We start from the raw sequence: 13012 nt of genomic DNA on the forward strand, positions 1-13012 counted from the left end.
TATCTTTTTAAAAATTAATTATTGGTTTCATTGTTTTTCTTTTTCATCTCTATTGCATTTATTTCTGCTCTGGCCTTTATTAGTTCCTTTCATTTACAAACATCGAATCTAGTTTGTTCTTCTTGCTCCAATTTCTTGAGGTACAATGTTAAGTTGTTTATTTGGGATCTTTGTTGTTATAAATTATGAACTCCTTGAGTTTAGTAGTCAAATTATTATCTTTGAAATATCAATTTCTAATGTAGTCTGGAATATGTTATAGGTACACAAGACTATTAATGAATGAATTTAATATATGAGTAAATTAATTCTAAAATTTGCTAACTCACACTGACCATGTATTTGTTCATTTAATTGAACACATTTATATAATTATGTCAAGATAAATATATAAAATCTGTACTAAATTATCATTTATGCCTTCCATATGAGACAAGGTTCAATTTCTCCAAGAATTTTAACCAAGGAAATAAAATCTAAATCTTCAAAATATCACAAAAATTGTCTCCGTCTCTTAAATAGTATTAAAAGTGATAAAGATCACAAACCCTAATAACTCTCCAGATACTCCCCATCTCTCTTCATTTCTGCTTCTTATTTCTTTTTTATTTAGGTTGTTTATCAAGTAAAAGATTCCATTCTATGTAATAGAGTGGAGAGAGAAAACAGCTGAGTAATCAAACACCAGATTTTCTTTACCAGATGGTCAGAGAGTGTTATGTACTGTCACATCCTAATGATTGCTAGCCAAGCACATAAATATGTGTGGGCGTGTGTGTGTGTGTGTGAGTATGATGGCATTGTTTTCTTTTCTTTTTTTTTTTCTTTTTTTTTTTTAATTGTTGGCTGTTCAAAACATTACATAATTCTTGATATATCATATTTCACACTTTGATTCAAGTGGGTTATGAGCTCCCATTTTTACCCCAAATACAGATTGCAGAATCACATCAGTTACACATCCATTGATTTACATATTGCCATACTAGTGTCTGTTGTGTTCTGCTGCCTTTCCTATCCTCTACTATCCCCCCTCCCCTCCCCTCCCCTCGCCTCTTCTCTCTCTGCCCCCTCTACTGACATTCATTTGTCCCCCTTGTATTATTTTTCCCTTTCCCCTCACTTCCTCTTGTATCTACTTTTGTATAACTCTGAGGGTCTCCTTCCATTTCCATGCAATTTCCCTTCTCTTTCCCTTTCCCTCCCATCTCTCATCCCTATTTAATGNTGTCTAATTGCTCTGGCCAGTGTTTCGAGAACTATGTTGAACAGAAGTGGTGAGAGAGGGCATCCCTGTCTTGTTCCAGATTTTAGAGGGAATGGATGGCATTGTTTTCTTTGAATTATCTGTCAACTATTTTTTTTATATTGTTGTATAGAAGACATCTTTGTGTGAAAATACCCTTCCACTTAGGTGATATTTGCCTCCTTTCTTTAAAACAGAACACACAAAAAAGGAGAAAAAAAAAACCCCAAATCTGAACTTATCTCTCTTGTACAGAGTGCCTTGAATATAACTATAATCACAAGTATGTTTAAAACATTCCCCTTGATTTATTGAAAGGAAAAGTCTTGGATTCAGTGGTTTTCTTTCTCTCTCTGTAGTTTGATCGTGGTTAGAGTCTACGTATTTCATGCTTTATACATCAGCAACAGCTGTGCGCTGACGCTCCAAGAAAAACCTCCTCAAAATAGCTTTTTTCTGCAAGCAGAAAATGACATTGATGAACTTTGGCAGGAACTGTACTCTTGAGCCATGTTTAATTTTGAAACTTCAATGGAAAAATACACTGCATGAGGAAGCCAGTTATACAGGATCCAGAGCCTGATCTATTGTTAGGAGAGAGGTGCCAACAATGCACAGAGCTCTGCAGGTCTGAAAGCTTGTACAAACTGTCCCACAGGGATCCTGGACAAAGCCTCTTGGATGGGGACTTCACCACAGCATTACACATTCTTAGGAAGAGGTACAGCAGGAAACCTGCCACTTGGCAAAGCATCTCTCCAAAAACAGAGTCTGGCCTTGCATCAGCTGACTTAGATAAAAGTTTCACAACATTTCAAAAATATCTTTGTTTTACTTATTTACCCATTAAATCATCCTATTCCTATAATTTGAGAGTCCTTTATAGTTTGAGGTAGAAGGACCTACCTCAATGAAGTCCTGTGGGCAACACCTGATAACTCCAGATCCCTTACCTTTATATGGTCAATTTGTGTGTTCTCAATAGTGCTGTGGAGAAGGACAAAGGTCTTCTTTTGTTTCTTTGTCAGTGTGCTGATAACTGCTGAGTAGCACTGTTCAGCTAGTCACATCTCAACTTCAATAGTACTTAAAGTCTTCTGCCCCAGTAGTTAGCACAGGTGCTAAAGGAATGTTTGGCTCCATCAGTAGTTATTTCTCAATAACTCAGTTATGCAACTTTCCTCACCACAATTGGTCATAGTCTTCTAGTTTCACGTCCAGCTACATCTTCAGGATGTGAGCTGCCCAAGTCTGCCAGAGCTATGATGAACATTTGGGTTCTATCATTAGTCATGCTACCTGAGATTCTGAATGCAGTAAAGAGGGGATACTGTGGCGCTGGGTGCTGTTCATGAGCTAGAAAACCTTTTACAGAAGCCAGAGGGTGTCTCTAAAAGTCTAATCCAAAGCCTTTTTTTTTTTTTTTTTACAATAGCCATTTTAGAGGGGTTCATTTTCTAACAGGTGTGAGTCACTTTTATTAAGCAACTCTCAGTTTCTTGCAAAACCTATTGCTTTGGGAATGTTGAACAAGGATGAATTCTTGGCTCCCCATCTCATGTGCCAGAATTTTATAGCTCTTTTCTGCAGGCATTCCAATGTCAGCTGGTACAGATCTTCTGGCCCATCTTTCTCTACCTCAGAGTGATATGTTTTTCCAAGAGATTTTGTTTTTCTTTCTATGTCTATTAGTCTACTTTGGAGCTACCCAGCTACCATGTTAGATCTCTCTAAGTCAAATATTAGGAAAAAGAGATTTGGGAGTTTGATAACCTCCTTTCTTGACGGCATGTAGGTTTATGAAAGTCTCTCCTTTTTTATATCTGAACTCCACATAGAAAGAGGAGCTAGATGACTTTATAAGTTAGACTGAGGCTCTGTCACATCATTCCTCCCAGAGATGACTAACACAGGGACCACTCAGGGACCAACTTGCAGCTTTATATGCCTCAGGTGAGGAGATATTAAAACCATGTAAAAATGGGGCATACAGCTACATACAAAGGTAGCTTATGTTCCAAGAACAAAAGTTAATTTAATCTAGATATTTCTTTATATTGGGGACCAGAACCATGGTCTATTTAGAGACATTATAAGCCTTTCTTCAGAGAAAATCTAAAAATGGAGTAAGATCTTATCATTCTGGGAGAGTTTTAGCAGGGATCTGTTATAGGAGAGGAAATAGCAATTAATGGGTCCTTTAAATCAAATGTTTATTTGCTTTATATATATATTCAGCCATTAGTTGCTGAGGGGTGGATTCTGAAACAGAAATTGTTGGGAAGTGAGTTTCAGGATTTGGGTTCCATTGCCTTATTTAATCAGCAGCAAATATTGTAAGAAAAGCAAATCTTCCATAAGTTTTGGAAGATTTTAACTTCTGAACTATGGTACATATCCCATAGCTTAAATTATATTGAGATCACCAACAAAATTGCTGAATAACAAGATATTGTCCTACATGTAAGACTTTAGTTACGTTTGCATGATTTTTCAAAATTTATTCTTTGTTTTCATTCTGCAGCCTCCACCTCAGATATATGACAAACAGCTGGATGAAAGAGAGCACACCATTGAAGAATGGAAAGGTGATTCTAGTACTGCTGAATGGGTATTTTTTTGTTTTAGTGAAACAGAATAAAGAAAGCAGCTGATCCTTTCTAAATCCTATACTAATATCTTTTATATTTTTTGATATCAAAAAATATCAAGATTTTTTCTTGTAAAGCAGTTTGGTAAAAGAGGATTTTTACACTGCTATCTTAGACCACTCAGAGTTCCTAAAACTTCATCCATTTTTTCATCTTAATAGCAATATCACATTTGCTTAATAATTAATTTATTTTGACAACTTTTTAAATAGTATTAACTACTGAAGAGTTTATCATGGTAGAATTCAAAATTTCAAAGTTAAACTTTCCATGTCTTATATATAATTATCTTATAAAACATATAATTAATATTAAGTTTTAGATGTTTTTAGACTTTACAAAGTAAAAATAGTTAACATATGAATTAATTCACTGTATTTATAGAACATGAGTGTTTAAATAGAAAACAGTGGCTTACTTCTACTTAATAAATACATTAGTGAATACATTAATCCTTTTTTTAAAAGCAAAACTTCTCAAAAATCATATTGAATCTTCAAGATTATACTGAGGTTGAAATGAAACCACAATTCCATTAAACAAAAAATATTAACAAGAAATAAGCACATGAAAGTTGTTCAACATCATTAATAAATAAATACAAATTGAGACAATGATATACCACTCTATACCAACTCCAAAAGCTGACTGTAGCAAGGATGGATGAAGATGTGGATGCAACAAATGGAAATCTTGAACACTGTCAGTGAAAATACTCAATGATACAATCACTTTGGAAAAAGTGTGGCAGTTTCATATGTAAACACACACTATTAAAACCTAGCAATCCCATTACTAGTTAACCCAAGGAAATGAAAAAGTGCATTTATAAAAAGAGCATTCAAACATTAATGCAGCTTTACTAGTAATAACTAGAAATTGGAAACAACTCAAATGATTGTCAACTGGACACTAGGTAAAGAAATGAGTAAAAAAATTTTCATATCTACACAACATAATATATAGCAATAAAAAAAAGAAATGAAACCACAAAACACGGCAAACATGTAAAGAATTGTTAAATTAATTTGAATAACTGTAAAGCAGAATAAATATGAGAAAAACCAAATGCAAATTATATCAAAAGATCAGATAAAAATGGGAAAAACATTCAGGGGATATCTGAAGTGAAGGAAATTTTGAGCTTTTTCGAAGGTATTAATAAACATAAAATGGGAAAAGGAAAATACTAAATGAGATATATAAGAGAAAAACAAATAATAGAAACAAACAACAATGTTATAAAGAGAGTTAAGATATTCTACTAGTGAGGGGTTCATGCTGGTGAATATGGAAAAATGAGCTTATACATAATGTGAATCAGTAGTATGACACCAGATAGTAGATGGGAAAGGCTTGCTTTAATCTAAGTAAGAACAGGAAGACATTATTGGGGTTTCATGAATAACTAAGTGATAGGACATAGACATTATTTGAAGAGGACATAGACTAAATTAGAGAAAGAAATACAATCATAAAGGATGATGATTGTCTAATTGTATGGCATTACAACCAAGAATGAGTAGGGCTGAGTGATTTTTAGCAAAGGAGAGAAAACAAAATGAAACCAGGTATGGTGGTGCATGACTGTAATGCCAATGACTCAGAAGGCTAAGGCAGGACGATCACAAGTTTGAGACCAGCCTCAGTAACTTCAGAAGGTCCTAAGCGACATAGTGTCTCAAAAGAAAAATAAAAAGAACTAGGATGTGGCTCAGTGGTCAAGCACCTCTAGATTCAATCTCTAGTACAAAAAATAAAAAAGAAAAAAGAAATGAAGATATCCAAATTTAACTATAGCAATGAGAAACCCCCAAATGGATGCCAGTTTGGAAATGAAAAAAATAAATATTTTGTATGTTGGATTTTAGACATGTTTATATTTACAAATCTAAGATATGAGTCTGGAAGAAAGTTTGAAGTACAAGATAGAAGTTGTAAGGATCGGTAATAATTTAATATTATGAGAATTTGTGCATTTCTTAAGGTGTAAATATAAAAGAAAAGTAGGTGTTCAAACACAGAGCCATTAAAATGCTCATAGGTAACTGTAGAATGTATCAGGAGTACCCTCTCATCCCACCCAAAGACATCAGAAAACATGTGTATTTTACGTATTTTTATTGAATCAACTGGTTTGAGTACATGCTTTTTGCCAGGCTTTATGCCATTTGCCCAGAAATATAGAAATAGAGGAGTAACAGCCACAAAGAAGAGTGAAATTATGGCATTTGTTGGTAAGTGGATAGAACTGGAGAATATCATGCTAAGTGAAATAAGCCAATCCCAAAAAAACCAAAGGTCGATGTTCTCTCTGATTTGTGGATGATAACTCAAAACAAGGGAGGTTGGAAAGGGAATAATAGAAATCCATTGGATTAGACAAAGGGAAACAAAGGGAAGTGGAGGCAGAGGGGAATAGGAAAGACAGGAGAATTAATCAGTCATAACTTTCCTAGCATTGTATTTGTATACATGACCAAGGTAACTCCACATCATGTACAACCTCAAGAGTAGTAGTCTAAGTAGAATAAGTTATACTCTATCTAATCTGCCAAGCTAGATTCTACTGTCATGTACAACAACAACAACAAACTATTGCCTAACCCTCACCCCCACAAAAAATAATGGAGGAATAAAGGGATCCCAATTAATTTTTCTAATTTGTTCAACCCCACGAAAATATTATTTGTAATTAACTTAATAAATTTCTATGATTAAGGAAAATTTTGGTTTTTATACTGTAATAACATGAATAAATGTTTCTTACAGAACTTATTTACAAGGAAGTGATGAGTTCAGAAGAAAAGACTAAAAATGGCGTAGTAAAAGGACAACCTTCTCCTTCAGGTACTCACTCTCAGTGAATAACCAATTAACCAGTAGTTGGGTGCATTCTTTGGTTCTAAGAAGGGGTTGCAATCAATAGCATTGCTTACAGAGTATATGAGCAAATATTGCAGGACTGTTTCTCTATGATTTTAATTTAATTTCTTTTGATATTTGGTGTGATATTCATTCTGGATTATATTGATTTTAAAATAGTAATGAATCCTGAAGAATTTTTGTTAACATGGACTGGTTCAAGGGTAAATGTTCCTAGGAAACAGAGCCAGAAAGCTCGTTTGATAACCAATTCAGTGCAGAGGTCAGGAATCCCTCCAGTCAAGACCTCTTTCCTCATTCATTCTCAATGTTTGGACTCTCCCCAAACTTGGTAAGACAATAGTTGAAGCATCTAACAAAATGGGCTATAATTAAAGCCAGCTTGGAAAACCTTTAGTTTGCTATCTATATAAATATAAATATAAATATAAATATATATATATATATATATATATATGTGTGTGTGTGTGTGTGTGTGTGTGTGTGTGTGTATGTGTGTGTGTTTGTCTCCTAATGTATGTTTTATATATAAATATATATCAATATAACATATCTATCTATAGCTAGATATAACATATATACATATTTATGTATGTATATATATAACTGGTCCTTGCATTGTATTTTAAAACTACTTGAAATAATTTACTTGCACCTATTAATAAGAATCTACTTTCTCCCTAAGGCCTGTGTTCTGAATATAAAAGTTTTAGAAAATGTGATCGTTTGTTTTTAGCTTTAAACTACACTCAGCACATTCCAGCAAGGATGTAGGCTGCAAATGACTAATTCAGAGGAAAACTTATTTGTTGTTCTAACTTTAATAAACAGATGTAAAAAGATATTAGATGAATTAATAAATTATATCATATGCCTTTTTAAATAGCTAATTTGCACCTATTTCATGGTGTTCTCATCCGAAGCCTTGAGGCAATATCCAATTGGATCTCGTCTCTTTTCCTCAAGGAGGGCAAAGGGAGTCATCAGAGTTGTCCCCCACCTTGCCCTACCTAATCATTCATTCTAGCACCTGGATTAATATAAATCTGCAAAAACGATTTCTAACTTTCCTGCATGTTCTATTTGCTTCTGATTAAAGAACTCCAAGATGCCTGAAGATGCCACTTGCTAAGGCAAAAAAACTCTTCCTTAAGAATTCCCGTAATGACTAGAACATATTTCCCAATAGTCATCCCATAACTACCTTGTCCCAGGTGACTTTACATCTTCCCAAGGAATAGGATCTTTCCATCCTGTGTTTCCTACTAGTCCTTGTCTTTTAAATATCAGACCTCTCATCTTATTACCCCATATTGAACATACGTTTATTGAGAAAATTGAATTCATTCACCTTTGTGTACTGGATAGTGTCTGAGTATTGTGCCATGAAATAATAGCATCTCAATAAATATTTATTAATTTGAAGTTGCCACTCTGTTCCTAATATGGTTTGGATGTGAGGTGTCCCCCAAAAGCTCACGTGTGAGACAATGCCAGAAGGCTCAGAGGAGAAATGATTGGGTTACAGGAGCCTTAACCCAAATGAGTGAATTAATCCTAACAAGGATTAATTGAGTGGCAATTGAAGTGGTAGGGTGTCCCTGGAGGAGGTGGGAATTGGGGCATGGCTTTGGGTATATATTCGTATCTGGAGAGTGGAGTTTTTCTTTCTGCTTCTTGATCACCATGATGTGAGCTGCTTTCCTCTGCCACACTCTTCTGCCATGTTTAGTCTCCTCTCCAGCCCTGAGAAATGGAGCCAGTGTTTTATGGAATGAGACCTTTTAAACCATGAGCCCTCAAATAAACTCTTCCTCCTCTATAATTGTGCTGGTTGGTCCCTTTGTTCACAGCAGTGAAAAAGCTGACTAAAACAGTTCCTCTCTTAGCATGTTTCTTGATGCTATTCGAAAGACAGAATTCAAGATAGTATCATAGCTTTAATACAGTATGCAAGTCAGTATATTTTTATATTATGATTATAAATATTAACTCACCCTGTTAGTCTCCATGAAGATAAATTGGTCAACTATCAAGTGCATGAGTTACTGCTATTGATATTTGTCCATGCTTCAGATAAAGGTTTGCTGCTTTGAGGTAGTCATTTGATTTATTCATTTTGGGAAATATAAATTCACAATTTTTTTGAAGTCCCACTTACTTTAGTCTGTTAATGACTAATTCCAAAATATTCCATTTAACTTCCACCTAAGTGAGAAGACTAAGCTATTTTTGTAACCATTCCAACTACCTGTAACAAAGATTATCTACTTTACACATATACTCTTAAACTATAGTTGATTGACTTAATCAATTTATAGTTCAAATGAGTGAATCCACAATCATCTTTCATTAAATGACTTTACAGGGAAAATATTCATGACAATTTTGATAAATCATATGTTCACTGCACTGACATATTAATGTATGTTTGTATATATTTGCATCATATAGACATTGCACATTAGCTGTATGCTAGAGCTAACTATCAGCCCATGAAAACCAATTGTGTACATCTTTTCCCAAATGTGAGTTTATTAACCTTATGTTGGTATTTGAAACCAGCCAGGAGAGATTTTTACAACATGGATTTGCCTTACAAATCAGGGCATGTTTTTTTCTCCTGGAGAACCAATTGTTAAATGTTTATTGACACACCAGTGTGTGTGAATGTGGTAAACTATTCTGGAAAGAAAAGGCAATTACTAAAAGAAACTTTTGAAAAGTTACATTTTTTTGCATTCTTTATTATAGACACCTTTCCTTATTAACATTTGCATAGCAGATTTAATTTTGTAAATAGCTAGGATAAAGTAATCTTACAATATAAACTTTCTAAATATTCACTTATGGTAATACTGGGAATACTGACACAAAAGAGTAAGTTAATGCAGTTCCTCAGGGACAAAATGATTTTAATACCCAAACCCATGTTATAGTGATGCTTTAAAAATGTAAATAGGAAGTTCAATGTGCATTTGCAGAAGAATTTATAGGTTTAAAATTTATTGATGGAATTGCTGTATATCAATATATCTAAACTTCAGATGCATTCCCATATAAATAATTATACTCGTTTTTCTGCTATCTGATTTCACTTGCAGAGTGATTTATTTTCAAGACTAGCATAGCTGCATGCTTCCTGAATTGATTTGTAAAGACTGCTGAGGGAATAGTAATCTATGAATAGAAATTAATTTTCCTCTAAAAGCGGTTGTCATAGAATGTTAGAGCTAGAGCAAATATAGGAGGCCAACTTATTCTACAATGTGATTTGTTCCCTCCCTCTATTCTTCCAGGGAAGGAAAGTTCTTCAAGTTATAATGACTCACTAAGATAAGAATGCATAGCATTAGGTGGGCAGAAATTTTTCAAACTCTCCAAATCAAAGATAAAGTTTCCCAGGTGTTTTTAATATACATCCCTCCTCCCTGGGATGGGGGGGAGGCAGTAATCTCTGCCACTGAGTTCATCTCTACCAGCTTGAGTCACCAGTCCAATATATTTTATCTATCTAACTATCTATCTCTTTATTTATTTATTTATGAGCTTTAAGCTCAAACAAGTTGAGAGGCTGAAGATTATGCAAATAGAGAATTCCTCTTTGTGATCTTTGCCTTCTAATTTTTCTTCTAATTCTCTGTATCTACATTTGTGTGTGTGTGTGTGTGTGTGTGTGTGTGAGAGAGAGAGAGAGAGAGAGAGAGAGAGAGAGAGAGAGAGAGAGAGAGATTGGGTGTGAGGTGTTGTCAGCAAAATAATTCCCTTAAAGAACAAAACAACATTGTCCCCTGAAATAAGGAATGCTTAAGGTTAGATAACATCCACCTAAGAAATTTTCATTGGTGTTACTTCATTCCATAAAACTTAATTTTTTAAAGTTGAATGTAGCTAATATTCCTCATTTGCAAACCAATTAGTAGTTTTTAGTTCCTTTTGATACCATTTTATCAATGAAAATGTATAATGACTTATTTATGGCAAAACATCTTTTAAAATGTGTCTCTGTACTGGCTCCTCCTGAGTAGCACTGAGAGAAAGGATATTTATCCATTGCTGGGATGTCCGAGGCAAATATGTATTATAATCAAATTCAATTCAGTTCAATTCTGTTTAAGAGATTTTTACAAACTGACCGACAGTAAATTAACCTGAAGCCAAGTTCCACATTGCATCCTATTTGTTTGTGTATGGTTTTATGATTTACGAAGCTTGTTTATTACCTACATAAAAATAAATTTGAATGGGTCATCTCAAAGCCAGGAGAGGCTGCCCTCAAATAGGCATATATTATAATGCGATACAAGAAGTCATGCCAAAGCAAACATTTTTCATCTGACAGTGTGGACTGGTTAATATTTAACAACCATCTCTTTAAAAAACAATCAAACACACAAAAACCTATGAAAGAACTGATTAGAAACATTTACCAACTTCTGTGGTATTAATATACTCTGTGAACAATTTCAGGCTCCCAATGTGACATCAGTGAATGGAGAGTTGGAAAGAGATGCTAATGATTGGTTCTAGAATGATACTAAAAGCTAGCTCTAGCACACAACACATAGTGTACCAAAAGGGTACCATGACACTATACAGAGAGGAACTCTTTCCTGCATAGAACCTACTGAGTTGGCACATACAAAACATTCAAGAATATTTTATATTCAGTTTAAGAAAATACTATCGAATGTTTTCTGTGTTATGACATAATGTTAACTCAGAGTATTCCAAAAGTGTGCTGAAAACATGCTGATTATTAAAATAATTACAGTAAGATTGTGTGTTTTATAAGTACAACCTACAGCATGGTCTCCTTTTTATGAAGAGTTTCCTGAAAAGTACTTTGACTTTGTTCTGTATTATTAACAGATGTAAATTTGTGTTTTGCTAAGGAAATTTCGTCAGTCTTATTTGTGTGATTTATTTAGCTGTCCTTGATATGGACTCCTGTTTACTTGTAAAGATTAAATTGTGTTCTTATAAAGGAGACTTAGCTAAGCCTTATCTCACCCTTGTTTGAGTAATTTCATAGCTTTAACTTGTGACAATAACATGTCTACAAATCAACCCCAGCTAGGAAAAAATAAAAAAGCCTAATATCTTAAGAGAAAGCATTCAAAGTGGTTATTTCATTATAATTCAAATAGAGTATGGTAACAAAAAATCTCCCTGATTGACATTTTGATCAACTATAATATTCATTATATATATGTATACATATATCATGAAATCTATTTATATATACTTATTTGATATGTTTAATTTTCAGTCCATTGATATTGAAACTTTTTATTAAAATAAATCAGTTGTATTTCTACATACTAGCAATGAACAGTAAACTACTCCATTTATTATTCTACTAAAAAGAAATAAAAACCTTAGAAATAAGTTTAAGAAGTGCAAACTTTGTACTCTGAATATTATAAAACACTGTTGAAATAAAATTAATTAAAGAAGACCTAAATAAATGGTAAAATATACCATTGTTTATGAATTTAAATACTTAATATTTTTAAGGTGACTATTTCCTACATTGATTTAGAGATTGATTAAACACAGTTTAAAAAACCCACAGCTGTCCTTTTTTTTTTTTTAAGAAATTTGATCTTAAAACTCAAATGGAAATTATGCAAAGGACACAGAATAACCAACAGAATCCTGAAAGAGAGTACATTTGGAAGATTCAGGTTTCACATTTCCTGACTTTAAAACTTACAATAAAATCACAATATTCTAGACAGTATGCTACTTGCATGAAGATACCCTTAAAAGGTCAATGGAATAGAATTGGATCAGAAATCCCACATTTATGATCAGTTGATTTTGACAAGGATGTCAAGACAATTTTATGAGCCAAAAATAGTCTTTTCAATAAATGGTGCTAGGACAGGTGAATATTTACCTACAAAAAGAATTAAAATGGACCCTTACCTCATAGCATATACAAGAATAAACTCAAAATGAACCATAAAACTAAAATTATAATTATCATTAAGAATAAGAACTAAAATTATAAAGGTCTGAGATGAAAACAGGAATGAATTTTCATGATCTTAGATTAGTAAAAGATAGATATAAAACTGAAAGTATGCCTGTAATCTCAGAAGATCAAGAGACTGCAGAAGGAGCATTCTGAGTTCAAAGCCAGCCTCAGCCACAACGAGGTACTAAGCAACTCCAATGAGACCCTGTCTCTAAGTAAAATACAAAATAGGGCAAGAATGTG

The 13012-nt window shown here is 33.5% G+C and overlaps 1 protein-coding gene across 3 annotated transcripts in view; it reads left to right on the forward strand.

Annotated features, from left to right (window-relative positions):
• The window catches only part of Mapk10 (mitogen-activated protein kinase 10), a 174287-nt gene that overhangs the window by 153286 nt on the left and 7989 nt on the right, over positions 1 to 13012 (forward strand). For all 3 annotated transcript variants that reach the window (XM_015499180.2, XM_015499176.2, XM_015499179.2), the window contains exons 10-11: positions 3771 to 3834; positions 6670 to 6747. In XM_015499180.2, coding sequence (XP_015354666.1) covers positions 3771 to 3834; positions 6670 to 6747 — 142 coding nt within the window. The remainder of the gene's footprint in view (positions 1 to 3770; positions 3835 to 6669; positions 6748 to 13012) is intronic.

The sequence above is a fragment of the Marmota marmota genome, unplaced genomic scaffold (genome assembly GCF_001458135.2).
Source record: "Marmota marmota marmota unplaced genomic scaffold, marMar, whole genome shotgun sequence".
NCBI lineage: Eukaryota > Metazoa > Chordata > Mammalia > Rodentia > Sciuridae > Marmota > Marmota marmota.